Raw genomic sequence first — 21,246 nt, forward strand, 5'->3', positions numbered from 1 at the left:
TATTTTAAAAATATTTTTACATGATTAAATTTTAAAAAAGTTATCAAAAAATTAAAAAAAATATAAAACAAAATAAAATAAATTTTTTGAGAATAAATAATATTTATCAAATGATAAAATTTTCAAAAATTGTAAAAAGTTAATTTCTATAAAATTTTTAAGTGAAAATTTTTTTTAAATTTATTCGAAATGATAAAATAATTTAAATAAAGTTTCAATAATAATAATTAATATTTATTTTTTAATTAAAAATAATAACAAATAAAATTTTTAATAAAAATTTTAAAATTAAATATTAATTATCTAGTGATGAGAATCTTAGAAATTTCAAATGATAAATTTTTTATGAAATCTTTAAGTAGGAAATGTTTCTAAATTTGTCATAAAATGATGTAATAATTTAGATGAAATTTCAATAAAAGTAATTATGTTTCAAATAAAAATATTAAAAATAAAGAAAATTTTGGTTGAAAAATATTTGATAATTATCTAATGATGAGATTTTTAAAAATTTCAAACGGTAAATTTCTTAAGAAATCTCTAAGCGAAATTTTTTTTTTAAATTGACCTAAATGGTAGAAGAATTTAAATGAAACTTAAAAAAAAATTATCATATTATTTTTTTTCTAAAAATAAAAACAAAAAAAAAATTTCTAAATAAACCAAAATGGTGAAAAATTTAGAAATAAAAATTATAAAATAAAAAATAAATTCCAAAGATAAAATTCTAGGTAATTACAAATGGATGATTATTTAAAAAAATTTTAGGTGAGAAGATATTTTTAATTTGGTTTAAATGGTGGAATAATTAAATATATTTTTAATATAAAAAAACTAAAATAAAAAATGATTAAACTTTGTTCCGATTGAACTTCTTCAAAAAATTAAATGTGATTTTTGAATACTCTTAAGATAAAAAAATATTTTTAAAAATTCTATCAGATTAATGAAAAAATCTTAAAATTATTCTAATATTAAAATTAAAACCATTAGAATAATTTAAAATAAAATGATACCATCATTTGAATGGACATGTGAAAATGTTATAACATTTTTTATATGTAACCGAACTCCCTAATTCTATTTTGATTACTAAACCATAACTTTTTTTTTAAGAACTCTTAGTCAAACTTAAAAACTCCTTAAAATGATAAACTTATTAAGTGATTAATCATACTTAATTAAAAAAAATTGATATTAATTTTTTTTTATTAAATCTAACTATAAATTTACGTATCTATATATTATGACAATGTAAATTCGATATTTTGTGCTGCCCTTTATGCATTCCCATCCAGTCATTTCCAACATCAAATATCATACAAAATGAATTGTAGTTCGATCGGTGGTAGTGCATTATCTTCTTAATTGTGGTGTCATTCCTCGGAAATATGGTATCAATGGATTCATCTGCATTACCTCTGAACAAAAATCAACTCATTTTCTTAACAAAAATCTCATACAGATCATGAAGATATCTAACTTCTGTCATGAAGACAATCTCGTACATGATAATTGCCGGGTAAAAAGCCCACCTTTAAAAGCTTTCTACCTAACTTCGGTAATGGAGATACCTGTCTCAGTTCAACTCTAGTTACAGTTAATAATGTGGCAGCGAAAAAGATAGGTTGGGTTGAGGATAATAGTTAACAGCACAATTACAAAGCGAAGTATTATATATCATTCATGTTCAAGAACCTGATGAGATGACAACAAAAACATCATCAATAGACCATTTTCTTGGTTCTGACTTTTTTGGAGGATTAATAATTGCACGCTCAGAATTTGCAAGGCGATGGCCAATAACTATTTCTTGTCGTTGGCGACCTCTAATCATTATATCATAAAAGCATAGCTCTTCCTGGTCAAATAAATAGAATTCTGCTGGTTTAATACACATCTCATTCCCCTGCAAAAAGGAAAGAAGCTAGCAATTTAGTAAAGATTTTGTATCTCTCATTTTGAAAGGATGGGATGTAAGAGTTACCTCCTCTGCAAACAGTTCCTCAAGAACACTATTTATTTGCTTGTCTTCAGCTACCATTGCCAGTGCCATGCTTACAAGCTCATTTGATAGCACATAATCACTGATTCTGGAGACTGATACCAGGTTCCTTGTCCTAGAGTCCAGAATTTCACTAATGATTATTGATTTATCTGAAGCTTGCTGCATTTCACGGATCCAAGAGCTGTGACAGAACCCAGTGAACCGTAAAGAAGTTGACTTTGTATCTTTGTAAGGAAGACGTTTAGACTGCAATCCACAAAGGAAGCAACATTATTAGTCATGGTCAGGAATTTCAACATGTAATGAGCCTAATGCTACTTCTAAAGATTGTTTATGCTACTTATTAAAGAAAATAAACAAAATCCTTGATTACTAGTTTCTTACTCTTTTAGTCTTTCTTATTTTGGTCGTTTGTTAGCATTTAATATCAATGAACTGGTTCCTGTGAACCTCTTTTAACAATCCATAATGAAGCAAAAAGATGCTAATTTAGATGGTAAGCTATCTCATATTATATAAAAACTACTGTATACTACTGACACAAACAAACTACCCAAACAAGAAAGAATAAAGATTAAGAAATCAGTGATAAAGGATTTTGGTAACCTAATTTGTTTGCATAAGCTGAAATACAGCATAAACACCTACCTGTATGTCTCGAATAAGGAGAAGGGTTGCAAGAGATCTTGAGTCTGAATGCACTACAGAGTCTTCCAGTGACTCATCTGCAAGAATTAAAATCTGTCCTTTAGAGTTAGTAATCAGTTGATCTATAATTGGAGTGAGTGACTAAAACAATAAACTAAAAAAAACAACGTCGAAGCTGGAGCTAGGTAAAGAAATTAAAGGTACTTTGGAGTTAGGCCAAATGGAAAAGGAGAGAGGATATAACAACTTACAGAATCAAAAGTCTCCAAAGGAAGGCTTTCTAAATGCCTTCTAATGACGGCATTTCCCTCACGGTGGACAAGTTTTATGTTGTCTAATCCAGAAATATCAAGTCCACCATCAATCAGTTTCCTCTCTCTTTCTTTTTCTGGAACTTCATTAAACATCCACAATTCTGAACCTGGGGCAAGAAAAGCCTCCAGAACCTGAAAAATTTAAACAAGGGTTCACATATCAAGCAGGATGTGACCGAAAAGAGTATCTAGAAAGTAGAAACTCCAATTTCTTAATTTTTCATCACTTTTCTGTTCCATAGTGTTGAATTACCTTGGTGTCTTTGTATGTAGATAATATAAGAAAGATTGACTTCTAATGCATCCTGAAAAAGGGGAATTGAGAAGTAATAGTTTAAAATTCTGAACAATAAGCAAGTGCATTACCATAATCATATCATCAATATCACGCCGCCAGCCACAGAATAGTATCTTCTCTGGATATTTTGGAAGTTCAGGAACATTTCGGAAAGCAATTCTATGCACCTGCATGCAGTATGTCAAATAAGAAAAGACACCTTAAGGACCACTGTTCCATACTTCCCGTATAAAGAATTGAAAGGATTAAAGAGAAAACACTAGCATTACTATGAATAAATGCTGCTTAGATATGCTTTTTATCAACTAAATATGAAATTAGTTTTGAGAATCCAGCCTACATTCATACATCCATTTTCCAGCTATAGAGATAAAGAAAAGAAAAAAATACCTCTGGAAGGGGAGCAGGAGCATAAGTGTCATCATCCTCAGCTATAACAAGGATTTCATCCCCTTCTTTTAGTACATAATTATCATCTGGATTTAGGATTATCCTCCCACTATCTGCAGCAACCTTGACTCCACAAGGAATTGCATCAGGAAAGGAAATGAGCACATCTTCAAATTCCATACCATCCAATTGAGGCCACCTTTTGATGTAAAACTCATCATTCTCAAACCCCAATATATCCTCCCATATCTGACAACAGAAAACTCAAAATCAAATGAAAGGAAAAATATTTATTTTCAGTTGATAAAAAATCTGCAGATAAGTGTTTGCTTAGAATTATGAAGATATACTATCAATCCAAAGGTTATAAAAATCTAAACAAAGACTAGGCATGTAAATCATAGTATTCATAATACTCAAATAGATAAGATGACCATTAATAACGTTGGACCACATATAGGAAAAATTTTAATGATACAAAGAGGAAAATAGCATGAAGGATTAAAAGTGGAAAGCTTCTACAAAATTGTGAAATATGCAACTATTATATTGAAAGAAATGTGTGAGGACAAAGATACCATCTTTTTTTCTGAAAAGAATTAGTTGGCAGTTAAGCAACAATCTAAAGATGAGAACAGCCTGGTGTGAATATTGAGGTGGATAAGTACCAACCACAACATTGCAAAGGGCCCGTAAGTACAAGATTAGGAGTCATGCTAGTAGAGTCTAAAGTGCTAAAAGGACAGGGCAAGACCAAAAATAATGCAAATTGAGGTTCTGAGAAAAGCAATTTGGCACATAATTTGGAAAATAGTCTAATCATTTTTCCAACCAAGATTTATGTAGCCAAACGAAAAAGAATGTATAAGACCTCATCCAAAAATAACAAAATTTGCACAATTTCATTGGTAATTACTATAGATGTACTTCAATGAAAAAGAAGACCTCGCTGACCTCAATGTACTTCATATAATTTAAAAGTGCAATCTAAATAATCAAACAACCTGTGCCAGGCCAGGTTGCAGGGCACATTGTATCATCAAGCGCCCAATCACATCATGTGCAACAACAGTTTCTATGAGATCTCCTCCAACAAGCTTCACCAAAGGCTCATTGTCAAGGTCACTCATCTCAACCACAACATGACCCCCCAAACCCTCCTTTACTCCAGTTAGACTAAGCACAATCCTCAAGGCACGTGCATCACTCTGGTAACAGGAATACAGAATGATTAATGTTTCCCGAAATAAAAGAAGTTGAGAAACATGATGAAATTGAGAAGTCTGAGCAACCTGATCTGCATTTTCATCAGATGCCAATACAATGATGGCACGCGCTTTTGATACTGAGACCTGTAATCGTAGACAACATCAATCCAGATGTAGACAAGGGGGAAAATGATCAAAGTATACAAATAAAGGCAACAACCCACTTAATATTCTTCAGGGTTCATCTGGCATCCATTTAATCCTTAACTGATTTAAGCTCTCAACATAGTATTGGAAAATAAAAGAAGTAAACAGTAAAGATGTCAAATTACCTTCTTTAAATCAGCCAGTATCAGAGGACTCCCACTCCTGCATATGACAGATGTCCCCATTAAGTCAAATTCCAGCTTTGCTATATCCATCTCCATTTCCTCCTTGTCTCTTTCTGCAAGAACGACAACAACTCCGCCACCAACACTTTTGTTTGCTATTGCAAGTTGCTTCAAAAGTGAACCCTACAATAAAGAAGATAATTTCTTAAACCCTGGGCATTCTATTCTATCTTGAAACCATCGACTTCAGCCATCTAGGGATTTAAATCACTTCAAGACTGTGTAGGAATAAAATCGTTCAGTTTGTCAAAAAAAAAAATTGTGGTACTCAAGGGAATTACCAATTTGTCACTCCATCCAAGAATTAATATATGGTTCTTTTCAATGACTTCACTCTTCCCCTTTCGGAGTGAATCAACCTTTTCTGATATTGCATCTGAGACAAGCCCAAGCATCATTGCAAATATCAGCATGCCTCCTGAACTTACAGAGACAGAAACAATCCTGGAACCAGCTCCAATACTATCAGCATGATTTCCAGAGTCAGCCACAAAAGTCCATGAAAGCCAAAGAGCTTCGGCAAGGCTGCCATCACTGACCGCATACAATGCCAAGCCACCAAATCCTATAAGAAATATTGTAGCAAAAAGGAGTGCAAGCAGCTTTGCATAAGGATATACAGAGAAACAAATATCCACCATATATGCAATTCTCTTCTTCAATGGAACCTCCTCATTGTTAGGCTTTGTTCTTTTGGAGATATTCTTTATTTGCGGAAGATAATCAAGATATTTGTACAACACAAAAGGCATGATGAGTATGAACACCACTGTATATAAAGCAACAGTTCTACTGTCAGCATTACCAAAAAAATTTAATGAACTATCATCTTCAGGCTGCAAAACTTCATTGCCATTGTTACTAACAACATCGGTTTCATCACAACATCTACGAAGGTTAATATTCTCTTCCTGCAAGCAGACATACTAATTACAAAATTTGATAAACAATTACCATAATCAAAGCTCCAGACCGAATAGCATAATATTATACCAAAAAATCAGAAATTCCTATCTACAACAATGTTGGCTTCCCAAGACAAATAGAAACCAAGAACTCTGCGAAAAAATAGTTTCATTTTAGTTAAATTTCTAGAAAACAAAAAACAAGAGCCGCCAGCTTCAAGTTTTTTCTCCATTCCAGTTCCTTGCCACCTAAGCAACCAAGTAAAAAGTCCAAATTCTCTCAAAAATTTGGTTTTCAAGACAGAAAATACGCTTCCATCAAGTGGTTGATATGGTTATTTCAATCAGTCAAGAAGACAAAATCATTTGAATATGTGATAACATTGAAAGCAATGTATTTTAAAATTTTAATTTTTGTTAATCGCAAAAGCATGATTTTATTTTTATAGGAAACAATTATGTTTCCTATAAATGAACGTACCTCTAGTCTCGCAACTCTATTCCGCAGGTGAATTACATAACTTACAGGAAATATACAACTGAAAATAATCTGCATAAAAAATAATACAAAAAAAAAACAGTAAAATTACTGACTTTCTTTGTTTGCTTAAAAAAAAAAAAAGAAGCTTTTTCCATACCAAAGAAAAGATGAAATAACGCTTTAATTTCATCCCTCGAATCCTCCTCGCGGTCGACCAACTCACCGAACTCGATTGAGTTATCGTCGTCGTTGAAACTTGACTCGCCACAGTTTTCACTTCCTCCTTGTTGGTAGGAGTGCCAGTCAGCTGCTTCTCATCAACCGCCTTATGCTGCTCCCCATCCGCTAATAGCTCCCCACCTCCTCGACTCGGCGACTTGGGCGCCACCTTAACGGTCACCACCCGATTCCTCGCCGCATGGGGCCGAAGAAATGAAGGATACATCCAATCTCTATCGGAGAAGTTATTTACAACACCACTGTTATTAAGATTACTACTAGTAACATTGCTTCCGTTGGAGGATGCAACGGTGTCAATGGAGGCGCGGCGATCGGAAGACGAAGGAAGGCTGGTGACGCGACGAACGGCCGGGAAAAGCGGGCCCGGAAAGTGTGGGGTGGGCCGCAGATCATCCGGTGATAAAGTTTTGAACTTCTTCAGTACCGGTGGCCTCTCCGCTTTCTTCCGGCTAGGGTTTCGCGGCGGTTGAGTTGAAGTTGATTCTCCAGAGCCCGCGTTGCTTGGCATTTGTTTCTTTTTTCCAAAATTTAGAAAAATTGGAAACAAAATTAGCTTTGAAAAACAGAAATTAAATCAAGTGAAACAGCTGAATCCATTGGAAGAGATCTAGAATTGAAATAATTTTTAAAAAATCACTTAAAAAGAAAAAAAAAAAGGTGTGAGATTCAGTGGTGAGCTTGTGTTTCTGTTTGTCTTTTCTTTGGTATGTTGAACTTTTTTTTCGTTACTGAAAAGATATATATTATTATATGATTGAAAGGGGTGGGATTGGGTAGATCTGGGCCGTTGAAAAGTGGGGAAGGGAGGATCCAGGTGGTGACCAAAGACAGGTATCAGTTATTTTAGTTTGTGTTTGGAAGTTCAAAGGTGAAAAGAAAATTGCAACAGTCAGTCAGGTAGCAAAAGGCACATTCATTTTTTTGGTAAGAAAAAAAATTACTTTCATGTAAAGTAGAAGCAATTAGTAATTGACAAGTTCTAAGGAACATTCCAAGATTTGGCCAAAAAAAAAATGGACATTCCAAGAAATTGGCTTCTCCGCAAATTTTGGCATCTGCGGCCCGCTACTTCTACCGTGAAAATAGGGATTTTATGTTTTTCTCTCATCTTAGAAAAAATGTGGAGTCTTACCTTTGTTTTTTTTTTTTTTTTTTTTAAATTGATTTATAAAAAATCTTAAATTGGTTAAGACATGTGATATTTAAGAAAAAGAATAAAATATGGAAGCTTTAATTATTACTAGAAAGTAGATGTTCACAAAATGCTAGTTAAAAAATTAAACTGTTACTACAAAATATTATATCTATGTTATTCAGTGTAATGAGGGATAAAAAAAATTATGAAATTAAAGCTAAGCCTGGCAACCTCTATTGGTTGGTACAGGGAAAAAGTATCCTAATCGAGAGGGGAATGGTGAAATCGAAATGCTATGATTAATGTTTTGCTTGGAAATGTTTAGCTCATTGTCTTTCTCTTCATCTCTAATGGCAGCAGCCGGTGCATAGGGAGAATTGTTTACTATCCTGCAAAACAAACACCAATTAAACTATTAGCAGATGTTCTAAGATTTGAAGTGTTGATAATCGCCAACCAAAATCCATGACTCTGATACAGTATCCAGGCTATTATAAATCAAGCTGAATGAACATGCCTGCAACGACGTTTTTCAAGAAAATGCTGGAGTGAAATTTTTTGTGCAATTGGAAGGTCTGAAAAATAGGCAACCAAAACTAGCTGGTCAACCTCAAAGTAGTAGAAATTGATTTCAATTCTATGCATCATCAATCAAATTACTGTTTGATTCTTGGTATAGAAACTGCAGTTATACCATACCGGCTTGTAGCTTGCAAGAAGAAGATTCTACGTTGGGTCGATCAAGTGGTGTTTTTGCCTCTGTTTTGGGCTGTTCATTTGGTATAGGCCTTTCCGAAGAACTCTGTCCCGCTAGGAACATGATGGCTTGGGCCTGAATTATAATAATAATCTTTTTTATTTTATATCAAACAAAATAATAAAAGCAAAAGTTACTCTATTTTTTGGTACAAAACCTAAATATAATTTTTTTTAAAAAAAAGAGTTACAAAAGCATGTAAAGAATCATGGAATTGGGTTGCAGACATTATTATAAATGTTCTAACCTTTTCAGTTGGAACATCATCAAACACGCTGATAAACCCATTATAGAAAATTGTTAGTTGTGCTTTTGAAGACTTGTCACCAGTACTTGAACTTGTTTGTATTTCATCACACAACAGCAAAATGTGGCCATTTCAGTCATCAATTACCACCATTTATATATATGGACCAAGCTGATATTTGAGGTTACTGCAAGGAAGGGTGTCTACGTACAGTTCTGGGTTGATCAAATGCAGTCTTACAATGTTAATTAATAAGAAAAAGAAGGGTTATATATTTCATTCGAGTAGTTACCTGGTTGTTCCTGGTAGTAATTCTCGTTCCAGAAGAGAAAGGAGCCGAGAAAAGTTACAGTCAAACTTAGATGGCACTAAAGGAGTGAGAGCTCGAGGTGGAGACTCGTTCTTGATGACCTCTGATTCTTCCTTGTTGGTTTTACCAACGTTATAGTTTTGAGATTTTGTGAGAAGATATATCCTAAACAAAGCAACTGTCTGAGACATGGCATGATCTGTTTGCTTTGAGCCTCTCGTTTTATGCTCACTTGTCTCAAATCTAACAATATCTACTCCTTTTGCGTTGAATTCATTTGGTCCAAGACCTAACAGAGAAAGTGTTGTTTACTTGAAAGAAGTGATCAGTGATCAGCTCTTCTCTACTTCTCTTACTGCTTACCAATTAAAGCCGAAATTCGAAGGAATTGAGCTGGCTTATTTCAGGAGAAAGATTGGAAATAACGCATGGGGACGAAGATGCATGGGAGCTGGCTTTCGATGGCTTCTAAATGGTTTAACTTTATGGAGATGTATGTATATGAAGAGAGATATGGTAATTTCACCAGGAAGTGCAAGCTTTTCCGTGCAACTATATATATAGGCAGCTGGCAGTTATCTTTTGGCAGACAAAACTGTTTCATCATCTCCCTCCAAATATATTAAAATCTGTTCTTTTTTATGCTTCATTTACAAATTTTAAGTTCAAAGATGAAGATTTCTCCAAAATTTATATATTATTATAAGTTGATTTCATATAATAATATTAATTTCTTTGCATTACAATATGTGTCATAAAAAACATTATATATATTTATCTGATATTATTAGAATTAATTTATGCACTTTTTGATATTCATCAATATTTGTTAATAATGAATTTTGAAAATGCTGAGAATTACAGGAATTGGTATTTAAACTCTAAACCTATTGAATATCACTTTTTAAGATCATTATATGAATCAAATAATCGTTTTACAAAATAAAAGGCATAATGGAAGAGAATGTGATCTGCACATGGATGGTAAATTGTTAATGAGCTTTTCATCCATGTCCGGTCAGCAAAGAGCACCAACAAGAAAGATAAATCCCAAGTTATATTATTCATGTATTTGTTTACGTTGTAAATTTGTAATAACAATAGGATAAGGCAATGAACCAAGGAACTTATGTCTTCATTCTCTTTTTTTGGAGCTATTATTATTTTGGACGTGCCATTGTTTCCTAGTGTTTGTCTTGTTTAATCTTGTCAAAACCAAACCCTTTTCATTCCAACCAGAGAAAGCAACGCCCATCAATTTTTACAGTCTGGAAGCCACATTGTTTAACAAGTAAATTAACTATATATTCAAATCATATTATCTGCCTTTTTTAAAAAAAATAAAAAACACAGTTATACCCTCAGTTTTCATCATCAAGTTCCCGATGGCTAGTTCTGGGATCAGAAGAATTAATCTGTCTCCTGCCTGTTATATTTAATCACTGCAGACATGGCCGGGGTTAATGCTACCGACGGAGAGTTGAAATGGGATGTTGCCAATACCACACCGAAGGATGAGTTTTGCATGCCAACCTGTGTAAAAGGAAGTGTCATTCATATGAGAGTTTCACCAAAGCTAAACATGCTTATGACAAAGAAAAGAGAGAAAAGAAATAATTGAAATACTTGGAATTTTATCCAACAATTTCTGGTAAAGAGTGCAATTGTTTTATGATCCAATAGGTTGTTAAAGTTCCACCTGTAAAGGATATAAACTTGCATACATGTCAATTGAAATTGCTCGCCGCTCTGGTTCTTTGAGTCTACAGATAGCTGCTGATATATAGCTGCAGATAAACAACTCCTCAATGTTGGCCAAAAAATAAAAAACTCCTTAATTAAATAGAGCAAAATTCAAACAATTAATAGTTGATCTACCTATTTAATTGCAGTTTATTGTTTTAGGTTTCACAAATCTTACAAAGGATCGGTGTTGGATCGGTCTAAGGTCACAAAAGAAAAATGAAAAGCTTTCTAGTTCAAGTACAGAGAAAAAGTCAAAAACCAATTAGCAGAGTCAAACAACAAGATAGAAAATCAGAATGAATCTAAATGTAAAAGGTAAGTTCATCCATTTCTTAGTTTCATCTTAATCACCATACAAATTCATATCAGAAAATAAAAATGAGAAGCAACTCTTTGCCCAAAAAGAAACCAGCAAAATGTAACAACAGCACAGAAAGTATTACAACACCCAGCTTTCCAGACAATATTGATTGTAGGTGATCAATTAAAGAGGCATCAGAAGCCAAAGATGCATTAACCATCGAGGACTTAAAATGGACAACATTTTCTGAGAAAATGGTGAAAAGGAATACCAGAAACCAAAAGTTAGAGGAATAAATGAAGGTGACACAAGAGAGGGAGAAAGCAAGTATCCAACAGATATGTTTCATTACGAGAGAACCTGCATGCAAGTAGTGATGAAGCTAAAACAGCGAATATGGGGGACAAATGGTGAAACAATTTTCACCACCAAAGGAAATGAGTTCTGTATATAAGAACCTAGCAGAACTGGAGCGACAACCACATGAAGAAGACATAATAGGAACTATGAATTCCAAAAGAAAAAAAAAAGATGCACATATGGCATGCATTTTGACATATCAAAGACAAAGTCCATGTGATGAAGTGTAGAGTTAGCTAACCTGCAGGGTGCTGATGGAAACTCCAATAGCATCAACAGGAACATAAGTTCCTGTCAGAATCATAGTCAAAAGAGGAGTGGGAATTAGCGCTCCAAGAATGGTGCAAATAGTCATTACAGTTGATAGTGGAACATCCCCTCGAGCAATTAAGGTCACCTGTAAAACTAATTCAGCAAATAAAATGAATGTATCTTTAGAAAAACACTTATTTGGGTGCTCTAATGTATCAGCAGACTCTATTAAATGTCCATAACAAGAAGAAAAAACATCTTCAAAACGCAAAATTTTCGCAAAAAGGGCTTCCTACAAAGTTTGAAGGTATATAGTTGAGGAAAAGAACATGGGTAATGAAACTCTTACCACATTTGATGCAGCGCCTCCAGGGCAACAAACAAGTAAACTCAAAACAACAGAAAGAGATGGTGAAAGCCCCAAAGTTTTGCTAATAACCATCCTAAAAATTGGAATAATTGTGTACTGAGCAACAAATCCAAATAGAATCTGATGAAAGCATGAAAAAGAAAAAAAAATGATCATAGGCGGCAAGTATGTGATAAACAAGATTAGTCTGTGCTCTTAAGTTAAAAGTTAAACCATCTACCCCTTCCCATAGGATGAAAACAATACCATTACAGAGGTATAGACAATTATTCAGCGTTAGCCAATCCATCAATGCCCCAGTACACCATTTACGGTTCCAGTCAATGGCACTAATAGCCATACTACAGAATGCAGACAGACAGTTACTATAAATACATTTAGTAAATGTATTTGAAGGAAAAACAAAAAGATGCGTCAATATTTGCAACAAAATTCTCGCTAAATTCTATTAAACTGCCAGAAAATAAACTCAAATTGAAAAATGAAGTATACCCTCCTCTTAGTTTCCATTAAAGAAATTAATTACAAGTAAACAAAACCATCATTGTTATTAACGAAAACTCACAGAGAGAGGCCTTTGGATGAAAAAATTGAGCCAAGTCCTTGAGTTCCAAAGTGAGACCCATGGCCAACATAATCAGCCGAAGTGACAAGCTATATGAAGCAGGTCCTCTCTTCACAAATCACGCAAAAGCAGCTGGTTTCAAGCAAGCCACGATGCCACCAACTGTCACATACAAAGGGTACAAGCTTGCAGCAGTAGATAACATATTTTCCCATCTGGGTTTTGCTGGAGTGACAGAGAGGTGCTCAGAGTTCTCACTGACAGACTTGACTGTAGGCAGATAACTGAATTTTAATGGTGAGGAAATTATGGGTTTTGGGTTTGAAGGTGAATTTCAGATGGTTTCGTGGCGTTGAACGGAAGGGACTCAACCTTAAAGCCAGGGACATAATGAATCAATGTTTCTTTGATTCAACTGAAATAGTAAAGAGAGTAGAATTACATTTACTTCACCTGTTTTGAAACTTTGGAAGTTGAACTATCAAAGAACAGGAAAATCTTGTAAAAAAGTCGGGTTAGAGACAAACTAACATGAGGCTGTTGGAGCCATGGAAGTAAGTGGTTGGGTGTTGGAATCGGGGACACATTCACATCAAGTGCCATGTAATGTAAGGACATGAAATCCACGAGGCAGATGTAGGCCAGTCAATGCGGCATGCAAGTTCTAAACGTGCACTCCTTTCATTTTACTACATTTTAAAATTAGAAAAGAAAAAAAAATCCTTCTTTTATAATTTCAATGTTTTACTTTTACCAGGTCCATGGCCTTAGGTTAGGTATGCCACAGAAGTCATAAAAAATATCTGAAATATTTTTGATAAATAAAAATTTGATAAAAAAACATTAATATTAATTTTCTTTGAATTACGTAGTTGCCTTGTTATTACTTTTGCATTTTTTAAATCAATTGTGACTTTTATTAGTTTTTTTTTTTTATAGTGAAATGTGAATACACAATATTTGGTGAAAAGAAGTTTAAGTTAATTTAATAGGTGTTTTCATAACCAAAAAAAAAAATAAAAATTAATTGGTATGCTTTGTTCTCCATAGATATATGTAAACAATTGCCTAATTTTGAGGTCGACATGCACCTATGTGTAGGTAAATCTAACATGTTCTTGTTATAGTAACATTAAAAAATGGCAATAAAAAACTCTAATCAAATTGATAGACATTAAACAAAAAATCAAAATTAATTACAATTGCTGTAAAATTGAATCTGCAATGGAGAACCATTGATTATTTGAGGAGCCAAAAAATAAAAACTACTACTTACAACTATTTGGTAATTGTTATTAACGTTAATTGAAACATGGGTTATTGCTGACACGCCTTGCCCAATAGCTAGAACCTGGTTTTCCAGGCAATGCCTGCCGCCCTAGTTGGTGGAAGCATGGGTGAGGATGGTCTTATTAGCATCGGATATGGCAGCCCCGGAAAGTGTAGGGGCGTCAGTGCTGCCACTTGCGCCTTGGTTTTCCTTAACATCGAGGTGTCCTTCGCTGCCGTAGGCCTTGCGCTTGTAATCCTCCAAATCTTTGTACTTGAGATAGGGGCTGCTCTCTAAAGGTAGCCCTCCCAGCATTCCATGCTTGTGGCTCTGGCTCTGGCTTTTTCCCTTTGGGGAAGTTTGTTCCTTGGCGTTAGACATAATTCTCTCTCTATGTTCCTGCTTCTGCAATTACTTTTAAGCCTGTTTTTCTAAATTTTTTTCCCTTTGATTATTTGGAGTTTAATTACCACTTATATGCATGAAGCAAAAAAGAACCATGTCCATGAACCTTGCAAAATTCAAGCTAGAGTCCTGCGTAAACAAATGAAGTTGACTGTTTCAACTCGTTTCCATCACCGTTCAAGTTAAGGATAAGTCAAAATTAGCAAGTATTGTGTTTGTAGGAAAAAAATTTTGCTACCATTTTGGTAAAAATAAAAATATTATGTTGAATTCACATTAGTTTTACTCATTTTTTAATAATAAAACAAGACTCCATACGAGTAAACAAAATGGGAATAAACATAAAAGTAAACATTAAACAGCAAAGTGGAAAAAAAATGTTTGACATTAATCTTACTAACTTGTCTAATTTATTCAATTGATCAAATAAACAATGTTTGACTTTGAGGTGTTACATTCTCTATTCCTGAAGAAAATGAAGAAATTAATAAACTAGAGAGAGAAGGGGATGAATAACTATTTGCCAGGTGTGAGCGGGTAGCCAATTCCATGCCTTCTGGTTGGAAAAACCACAAATAACAAGGCGCAAATGAGCCCAATTCCAACCGGTGCAATGTTCAAAACCTCCTGCGTTTCATGTTTTGGTGTTGGATAGAAGCAGTTCAAGACATTCTTCTCCCTCAAAGCCACGGCACCGAACACAAGCACGGACAAAACTGCGTGAACTCCATCAATGAACTTGATTCTATACTTGGTCAAATCAGGCAGGCCTGAACCTGTAGGATCAGGATAGTCAAACAGGAACATTCCTTTGAATGTAGCAAAACCATAATAAACTTGTCCATCTGATGACTTAACGCTGTCTGTGAAGGAAGCAAGAAAGCAGGAAAGGGCAAGGAGGAAAAGGAGGATGAGCGTCATGGGGCGAGTAGCGGAATCACACGATCCGTTGTTAGTAAAAATTGGCACGAGGAGTTGGAAGGCTAGGAGCGTGCCTGTAGGAAGAAGGTTGGCTAAGTTTGCCGTGCTTGTCAAGGTTTGCGAGATCGCCCGTTGAGATAAAGTGGGTGGCTTTGATGGTGATTTTGGTGTTTCAGGCTCATGGTTGTTCCTTCTTGTTGTTGGTTCATCTGATGATTGAGATGGTTGCCTGGAAACTATAGATCTTGCCCTCAGAGATGTTTCCGACATCGCTTCCAATCACAAGAATTCCAACCCAAACTGCTGGTCACGGTGGTTGTTACGACGGAGATATATGCTGATCAAAGTCTTTGTTAGCCGAAAGAAAGTCTTGGCGTGGTAGGTTGGAGGCGTCTGGAATGTGGGAGTTTACGAAAGGCTAGTAGTTGCCACAAATATATAGGCGTTAGGTCATGTTGCTTAAATCTTTTTCACAACGGTTGTTTCCACGGAAACTCCTGTTAGTCTAACAGCGTATAGACTTGATCAACTCCAACATCCTTGTGCTGTTATCTCGTATCTAAATCATTTAATCAATTAATTGACGTCAAATGATCATCAAAATTGACATATTCTCCTAAGAAGAGGCAAATTTCCTAAACACCAAGCATAACCAAACTTTTGGTACACGTTTTATATGATGTGGCCAGAAATTTTGGATATAGCTTCTAGATTTGATTAAGCATTGTAATAAGATTGTTTTTGCATGTAGTAATATTGTTTGACCACGAAAATCCCTTGCATTGGTTTGCTTCTAACGGATGTTCTGATGGGCATACAGTTGAATAAATGTCTTAACACTATAGTTTTCGTCTTTCTTAAGAAGAGACAGATCAAAGATTCCCTTTCAATTGTATTTAAGAGATTTTAAATTAATTAGAGAGCTTTGTTACCAGAAAAAAAAAATCAGCCCAAGAAGCAATTGATGTGGCAAAAAGTTTTTAGTAATGCTTTCCAAACTTTTTTTTTGGTTAATTGATATGGAAGGTGAAATTGAGAATGAGAATGATTAAAAATGAAAAGAAGTTTTTGTATTCATCCAAAAAAGAAAGAATGAAAAACTTTTATGGCTTAATTTAGTAAACAATTTTCATTTTCGTTATACATCTTTATCAACAAAAAGAAAGGAACTTTCTTTTTTGATAAACTTTTAATGCCAAATTACTGATTAATTGAAGCAAATAAAAAGGCATAATCCGACCTATTATGAATGACATCGTTTGTTATATCTTATTATTATTATTTTTGCCCGAAAGCAATTAGATTTAAATTTAAACATAATAATTTAAAATATGATATAAAAATATAACATAATATAAAAAATATATAAAAATAATATGATATAAAATTTTAATAATAATTATATATAAATTTCATAAAATAAAAAAATATATTTTATATTTTTATAAATTATAATATATATTTTTATATAAAATATTATATAAATATATAAATTTTAATATTTTATGCTGCAAAAATTCATAAATCCGATCCCATCTAAAAGTATAACATTTGGGTCAAGTGTGTATATATATATATATATATGTATGTATGTATGTATGTATGTATGTATGTATGTAAAGCATGACAACGTCGGAAACTCATAAATCAAAACGCCGAAACGCGTACCGTTAACATAACGTTAATCTCTGTCGTTACTTGAGAATTACTTACAGTCGTGCACCCCAAGACAAAGATAAGACTCTGTTTCACTCTGTTTTTCTCTTACAATATTATAAAACAAAACTTTTATTTGTACACCTTTCAAAAGAGTACTTTTTTTATTTAAATTTCGTTGATTGCTTAACCGCCCCGCCATTACTTTCTTGTTCAGGAATTAGACCAAGATTTACCCAAAGTGCGATTTGAATTTTGCTTTCTCTTTATTTGCTTATGCTAATTCTATCGTTTCTTGGGGGTTTTTCAGAATTGGTTTTCTGGGTATTTTAGAATAGGAAATTTTATGAGGGAAAAACGTTTATGATGTTAGAAAAAGAAGTAACATTTGGATTAATGGAATTGCAATTGATTTGGTTTGTGTTATCTTATGATTGGTTGTAGTGTGTAAGAAAGGACCAGTTTTTGTTTAGACAAATGAAGCGAAAAAGAAGGCATAAGAAAGGAAATAAAACTAAACCCAATGCTGCTTTGGTGGTTCCAACTGAGGCAGCTTTGAATGTTGTGAGAGTAAATAGTGAAGATAATTCTGTTAATGGTGAATATGATTCTAGAATGGAAGTTGATACTCCTTCATCAACCGGAACCAATCAGGCATTAAATGTAGCTAGTATAAGTCCCGATGGGTCTATTGATAAGGCTGTAGGAAAGTCGATTGGTCGTGTCAAGGTGAAGCTCAAGACATCTTCCAAAGCATTGGAATCTGATGTGCCATCACATAGTGATACTAGCAAGAGTGGTTCGCAAGTGGGGTTTGGGAGACAAGTTGTGGTTAATGAGAAAATGGAAGATAATGTTAATTCATCGGCAGAGATGAAAATGGGTGTTTCTAGCAGTGTGTCAAGGAAAGCTGCAAGTATCAAGATTAAGTCATCAAGGGTGTTGGGTGGTTTAAATGTTAATAAGAGTGGTAATGCTGTAGCAGCGGAACCTGAGAGTTCTTTCCAGAAACAAGTAAAGATGCCTCAACAAGGTTCTCGGTATAATAAGCAAGAACTAGATTATGCTTTGACGGTATGTTGGAGGTTTAACTTTGATTATCATTACTAGATATGTAAATAATACATTAGTACTCGTAAATTACTCGAATTTGATTTGAATAAAACCCGAATTCGATTCGATTATTATCAAGTTGAGCTCGAGTAGTTTGACTCATCAATTGAACCAAATTCAAATATTTTTATACACTACTCGAGTAACTCGCGAGTTTAATCGAATTTTTATATTTAAATATATTTTTATTATTTTAATTAATAAAATATCTCAAATTCGAATTCGAGCTCGAGCATAAATAATCGAATTATTGTCGAATATACGAATCAAACTCTTATCGAATATATTAATCGAACAAGCTTGAGTAGCTCGAGTTAAGAAAATGAAACTCGATTGAATTCGAGCCGAGTATCGAGTTGCGAGTTGGGAGTAGAGCTCGAACTTAAGCTTCTCACTATATTGACTCAACTCGGTTTGATTACACTCCTAATCATTACCACTAATTTTTTTTTTTTTTCTCATTATTCCGTTCCTAAATTAATGTTTTTCTGCCAATTGTGGTTGTTTGTTGTTTCCTCTTTCCTAGGTGATTAAAAAAGCGATGAAAATGGAAGCAGCTGCTCCCTTCAATGAGCCTGTGAACCCTGAAGCTCTAGGGGTACCTGTAAGCATGAATAACAAGCTATATTTATAGCCTAGTGATACTAAGTTTCAAACTTTTGCAGCATCTTATTCTTTTTTTTTTGTTTGTAAGAATCAAGAGAGAGGTCTTTAGATGGTAGATAATTTCTTCAGGGCTTGACGATCAATTCTCTTGAAGCATTGTGGCTATTGATACTGTTTCCCTAAGGGAGTTAATGGATAATTTCTTTCAAGCCAATGGTTTTTCTAGTAATTTTTGTGCAGCTCCTACTATATGTGGCTTAGTTACTTAGATGATTCATTTATGTATTGCCTTATGCCTTATAGCTTTCGCATTCCTATTTTGTTAGGTCTAACAAAACATGTTTTATTTCTTTGTTTCTTTCTTTTCTGTATGAAATAAGAACTATTTTGATATCACAGAAGCACCAATAGATTTTGGAACAATATGCAGCAATCTTGAAAATGGTGACAAGTACACGGATTCAGAGGATGTGTTTAAGGATGTACTACACATTTGGGATAATTGTTGCAAGTCCAACAACAAAGGAGATGCTATTTTGGACCTATTGAGGCGAGTGAAGAAGAATTTCATGAAGTATTGGACAGCAGCAGGATTATAAAATGAACAGTCAAGGGGAACAAATGGTGAGGTTTCATGTTGACTTGTGCTACATAGCAGTTGATGCATTTTGTTTTTCTTTTGCTGAATTTGCTTATGCATCTGCCATTTTTAATTTTTCAGGAAGGTTTTTAATTTTTTTCTTTATCACATTTATGATGTTATTGGCATTTCTGATCATTGTGCTAAAGACAAAACCTCCCAATATTGGTCCTTTATCTGAATTTTTTTTTTCTATATGGAGCTAAGGATTACTTTGGTATCGTAAACATGGCTACCGGAAGTATTTATTTCCTTTGTGACAGGTGCCGAAGGAAGTGAAATCGAGGATGCTGCACTGTCCAGTCAGGGTAAAATGCTGATAAAAGCCTGTCAATCAAAAATGAAAAATCGAAAACACGGGTATGTTGTTAGTGATGTTTTCCCTTTCCTCTCTTCTGTGCAATGGTATTTTCTGGACGGTTAGTTTCAACTGCATTAAACATTCTTTTTATTAAAAATTTTTTTCTTATTTTTTTTCTCCTTTTCATTTTGCAGAAGGCGCCAAGAAAAGTGATTATTTATGTGCTATATATGTCTTGAAGCGACACAAGAGAGAGCGTGAGGCAAATGCTCAAATGGCTAAAGGTCAGAGTGGAGTCCAGGATCTCCATCACGAGGTATGCTGCTGCTAATTTATTCGACTAATGCTCAGGTTTAAGCCTAAATTGATCAGTAGAAAAGTTGCCTTGTTCTAAACAGAAGATTAACTTCTCTTTGCCATTTATGTAGGAATCTTCACCTGTTGATAGTCCTTATGGTGAGGATTCATCATTAAGTATGGATGGATAGGTGGACCCAGATGCAGATGCAGAGGTGGAAGGTGGAGGAGAGAAGGTGAAACGGGAGGTGTCTGAGCTGCAGTATAGCCATATGGAGGAGAGGTATGAGGAGGAGGAGAATGAGGAAGAAAATGAGATAAAGACTATTAACAAATACGAAGGTGAAACAAAAGAGCAATCACGGTTCAGAGATAGTTTGTCAGAGGAGCCTAGTAGTAGAAAATCTCAGCCTGAAACAGTGGAGAAGTCTAGTGCACTAGCCCTAAACCTGAAAGGATATACTTCAGCATAAAATGAGGAACAAAGTAATGCAGTTCAGCAACAGAGAGACAAGGTATTTCTGTTTCCCCACTCTCCCTTTGTTGCGCATACACATTTTGCTTTTGTATGATATGCTACTATGCATTTAGTTGATGCACTAGTTAATGGTGTTGATGTAATTACAGGGAGTCACGAGAGAGACAACAAAGAGCTAAAATGTTGGAGAGCTTCCGCTTTGAAAATCCCATGCTCCTTAACTTATGTGGCATTCTCTTTCCTGACAATAACAAGTCTGTTTGGAGTGGCCCTGATTCATTGGTTCCAAATCGGGGTTCTCGAACTAGTCCAATTCTTGCAGCTATTGAGACTTTCTTGAAGTAGATTATTCTTAGAATGCCTTCTATGGTATTTGTTGTGGTGTTCCTTTTGTCAAGAGGATTTGACCAAACCGTGGAAAATCTGTCTAGGTAAAATAGGTGATTTGCGTTTGCTTGTGACATGCAAGTAGTCTATTTTACAACTGTAAATTATTAGATGGCAAGCATAAGAAAAATCGGACACTTTGAGAAAATCAACATTTTCTCTTCCAATCCAAGTCTAATTCTCCTTTCTCTAATATCATGTCCATTAATGTTTTTGCTGTAAACTAAAAGCTTATTCATGTCCAT

General features: G+C 34.3%; 4 protein-coding genes and 2 pseudogenes across 7 annotated transcripts; 1 reads left to right on the forward strand and 5 right to left on the reverse strand.

The window, feature by feature from the left end:
* Nucleotides 1-1,392: 1,392 nt before the first annotated feature.
* Nucleotides 1,393-7,595, reverse strand: LOC111298196 (ion channel DMI1-like). Of its 2 annotated transcripts, none has more exons than XR_002691172.2 (12): nucleotides 6,802-7,595; nucleotides 6,645-6,713; nucleotides 5,540-6,169; nucleotides 5,199-5,381; nucleotides 4,951-5,010; nucleotides 4,663-4,866; nucleotides 3,659-3,907; nucleotides 3,337-3,435; nucleotides 2,908-3,102; nucleotides 2,657-2,733; nucleotides 1,988-2,254; nucleotides 1,393-1,909 (listed from the first exon to the last, which is right to left on the reverse strand). XR_002691172.2 is itself a non-coding variant. In XM_022892944.2 (12 exons), the coding sequence occupies exons 1-12, from the start codon at nucleotides 7,390-7,392 to the stop codon at nucleotides 1,691-1,693; spliced, it is 2,859 nt and encodes a 952-aa protein (XP_022748679.1). In that variant the 5' UTR covers nucleotides 7,393-7,595; the 3' UTR covers nucleotides 1,393-1,690. The 2 variants fall into 2 exon arrangements, 1 of the variants encoding a protein (XP_022748679.1); XM_022892944.2 differs by having other exon boundaries at nucleotides 2,657-2,749.
* Nucleotides 7,596-8,236: 641 nt separating this feature from the next.
* LOC149514479 (protein TIFY 6A-like) lies at nucleotides 8,237-9,763 on the reverse strand. Its single transcript, XM_089744979.1, has 6 exons — nucleotides 9,760-9,763; nucleotides 9,316-9,622; nucleotides 9,024-9,114; nucleotides 8,714-8,851; nucleotides 8,537-8,619; nucleotides 8,237-8,408 (listed from the first exon to the last, which is right to left on the reverse strand). The coding sequence occupies exons 1-6, from the start codon at nucleotides 9,761-9,763 to the stop codon at nucleotides 8,237-8,239; spliced, it is 795 nt and encodes a 264-aa protein (XP_089601105.1).
* Nucleotides 9,764-10,674: 911 nt separating this feature from the next.
* LOC111298434 (sodium/pyruvate cotransporter BASS2, chloroplastic-like) lies at nucleotides 10,675-13,316 on the reverse strand (annotated as a pseudogene). Its single transcript, XR_016328838.1, has 5 exons — nucleotides 12,928-13,316; nucleotides 12,342-12,482; nucleotides 11,982-12,137; nucleotides 11,058-11,120; nucleotides 10,675-10,866 (listed from the first exon to the last, which is right to left on the reverse strand). The product of XR_016328838.1 is annotated as a sodium/pyruvate cotransporter BASS2, chloroplastic-like (transcript).
* LOC111298198 (uncharacterized) lies at nucleotides 10,675-14,822 on the reverse strand. Its single transcript, XM_089745656.1, has 5 exons — nucleotides 12,928-14,822; nucleotides 12,342-12,482; nucleotides 11,982-12,145; nucleotides 10,960-11,120; nucleotides 10,675-10,866 (listed from the first exon to the last, which is right to left on the reverse strand). The coding sequence occupies exon 1, from the start codon at nucleotides 14,576-14,578 to the stop codon at nucleotides 14,306-14,308; it is 273 nt and encodes a 90-aa protein (XP_089601782.1). The 5' UTR covers nucleotides 14,579-14,822; the 3' UTR covers nucleotides 10,675-10,866; nucleotides 10,960-11,120; nucleotides 11,982-12,145; nucleotides 12,342-12,482; nucleotides 12,928-14,305.
* Nucleotides 14,823-14,969: 147 nt separating this feature from the next.
* LOC111298197 (protein DMP3-like) lies at nucleotides 14,970-15,948 on the reverse strand. Its single transcript, XM_022892949.2, has one exon. The coding sequence runs from the start codon at nucleotides 15,791-15,793 to the stop codon at nucleotides 15,119-15,121; it is 675 nt and encodes a 224-aa protein (XP_022748684.1). The 5' UTR covers nucleotides 15,794-15,948; the 3' UTR covers nucleotides 14,970-15,118.
* Nucleotides 15,949-17,145: 1,197 nt separating this feature from the next.
* LOC111298201 (uncharacterized) lies at nucleotides 17,146-21,194 on the forward strand (annotated as a pseudogene). Its single transcript, XR_016328839.1, has 7 exons — nucleotides 17,146-18,253; nucleotides 18,819-18,896; nucleotides 19,279-19,522; nucleotides 19,802-19,902; nucleotides 20,045-20,155; nucleotides 20,268-20,659; nucleotides 20,764-21,194. The product of XR_016328839.1 is annotated as an uncharacterized LOC111298201 (transcript).
* The last annotated feature ends 52 nt before the right edge of the window (nucleotides 21,195-21,246 follow it).

The sequence above is a fragment of the Durio zibethinus genome, chromosome 16, assembly GCF_047325235.1.
Source record: "Durio zibethinus cultivar Kanyao isolate XHJ-2024 chromosome 16, ASM4732523v1, whole genome shotgun sequence".
Taxonomy (NCBI): domain Eukaryota; kingdom Viridiplantae; phylum Streptophyta; class Magnoliopsida; order Malvales; family Malvaceae; genus Durio; species Durio zibethinus.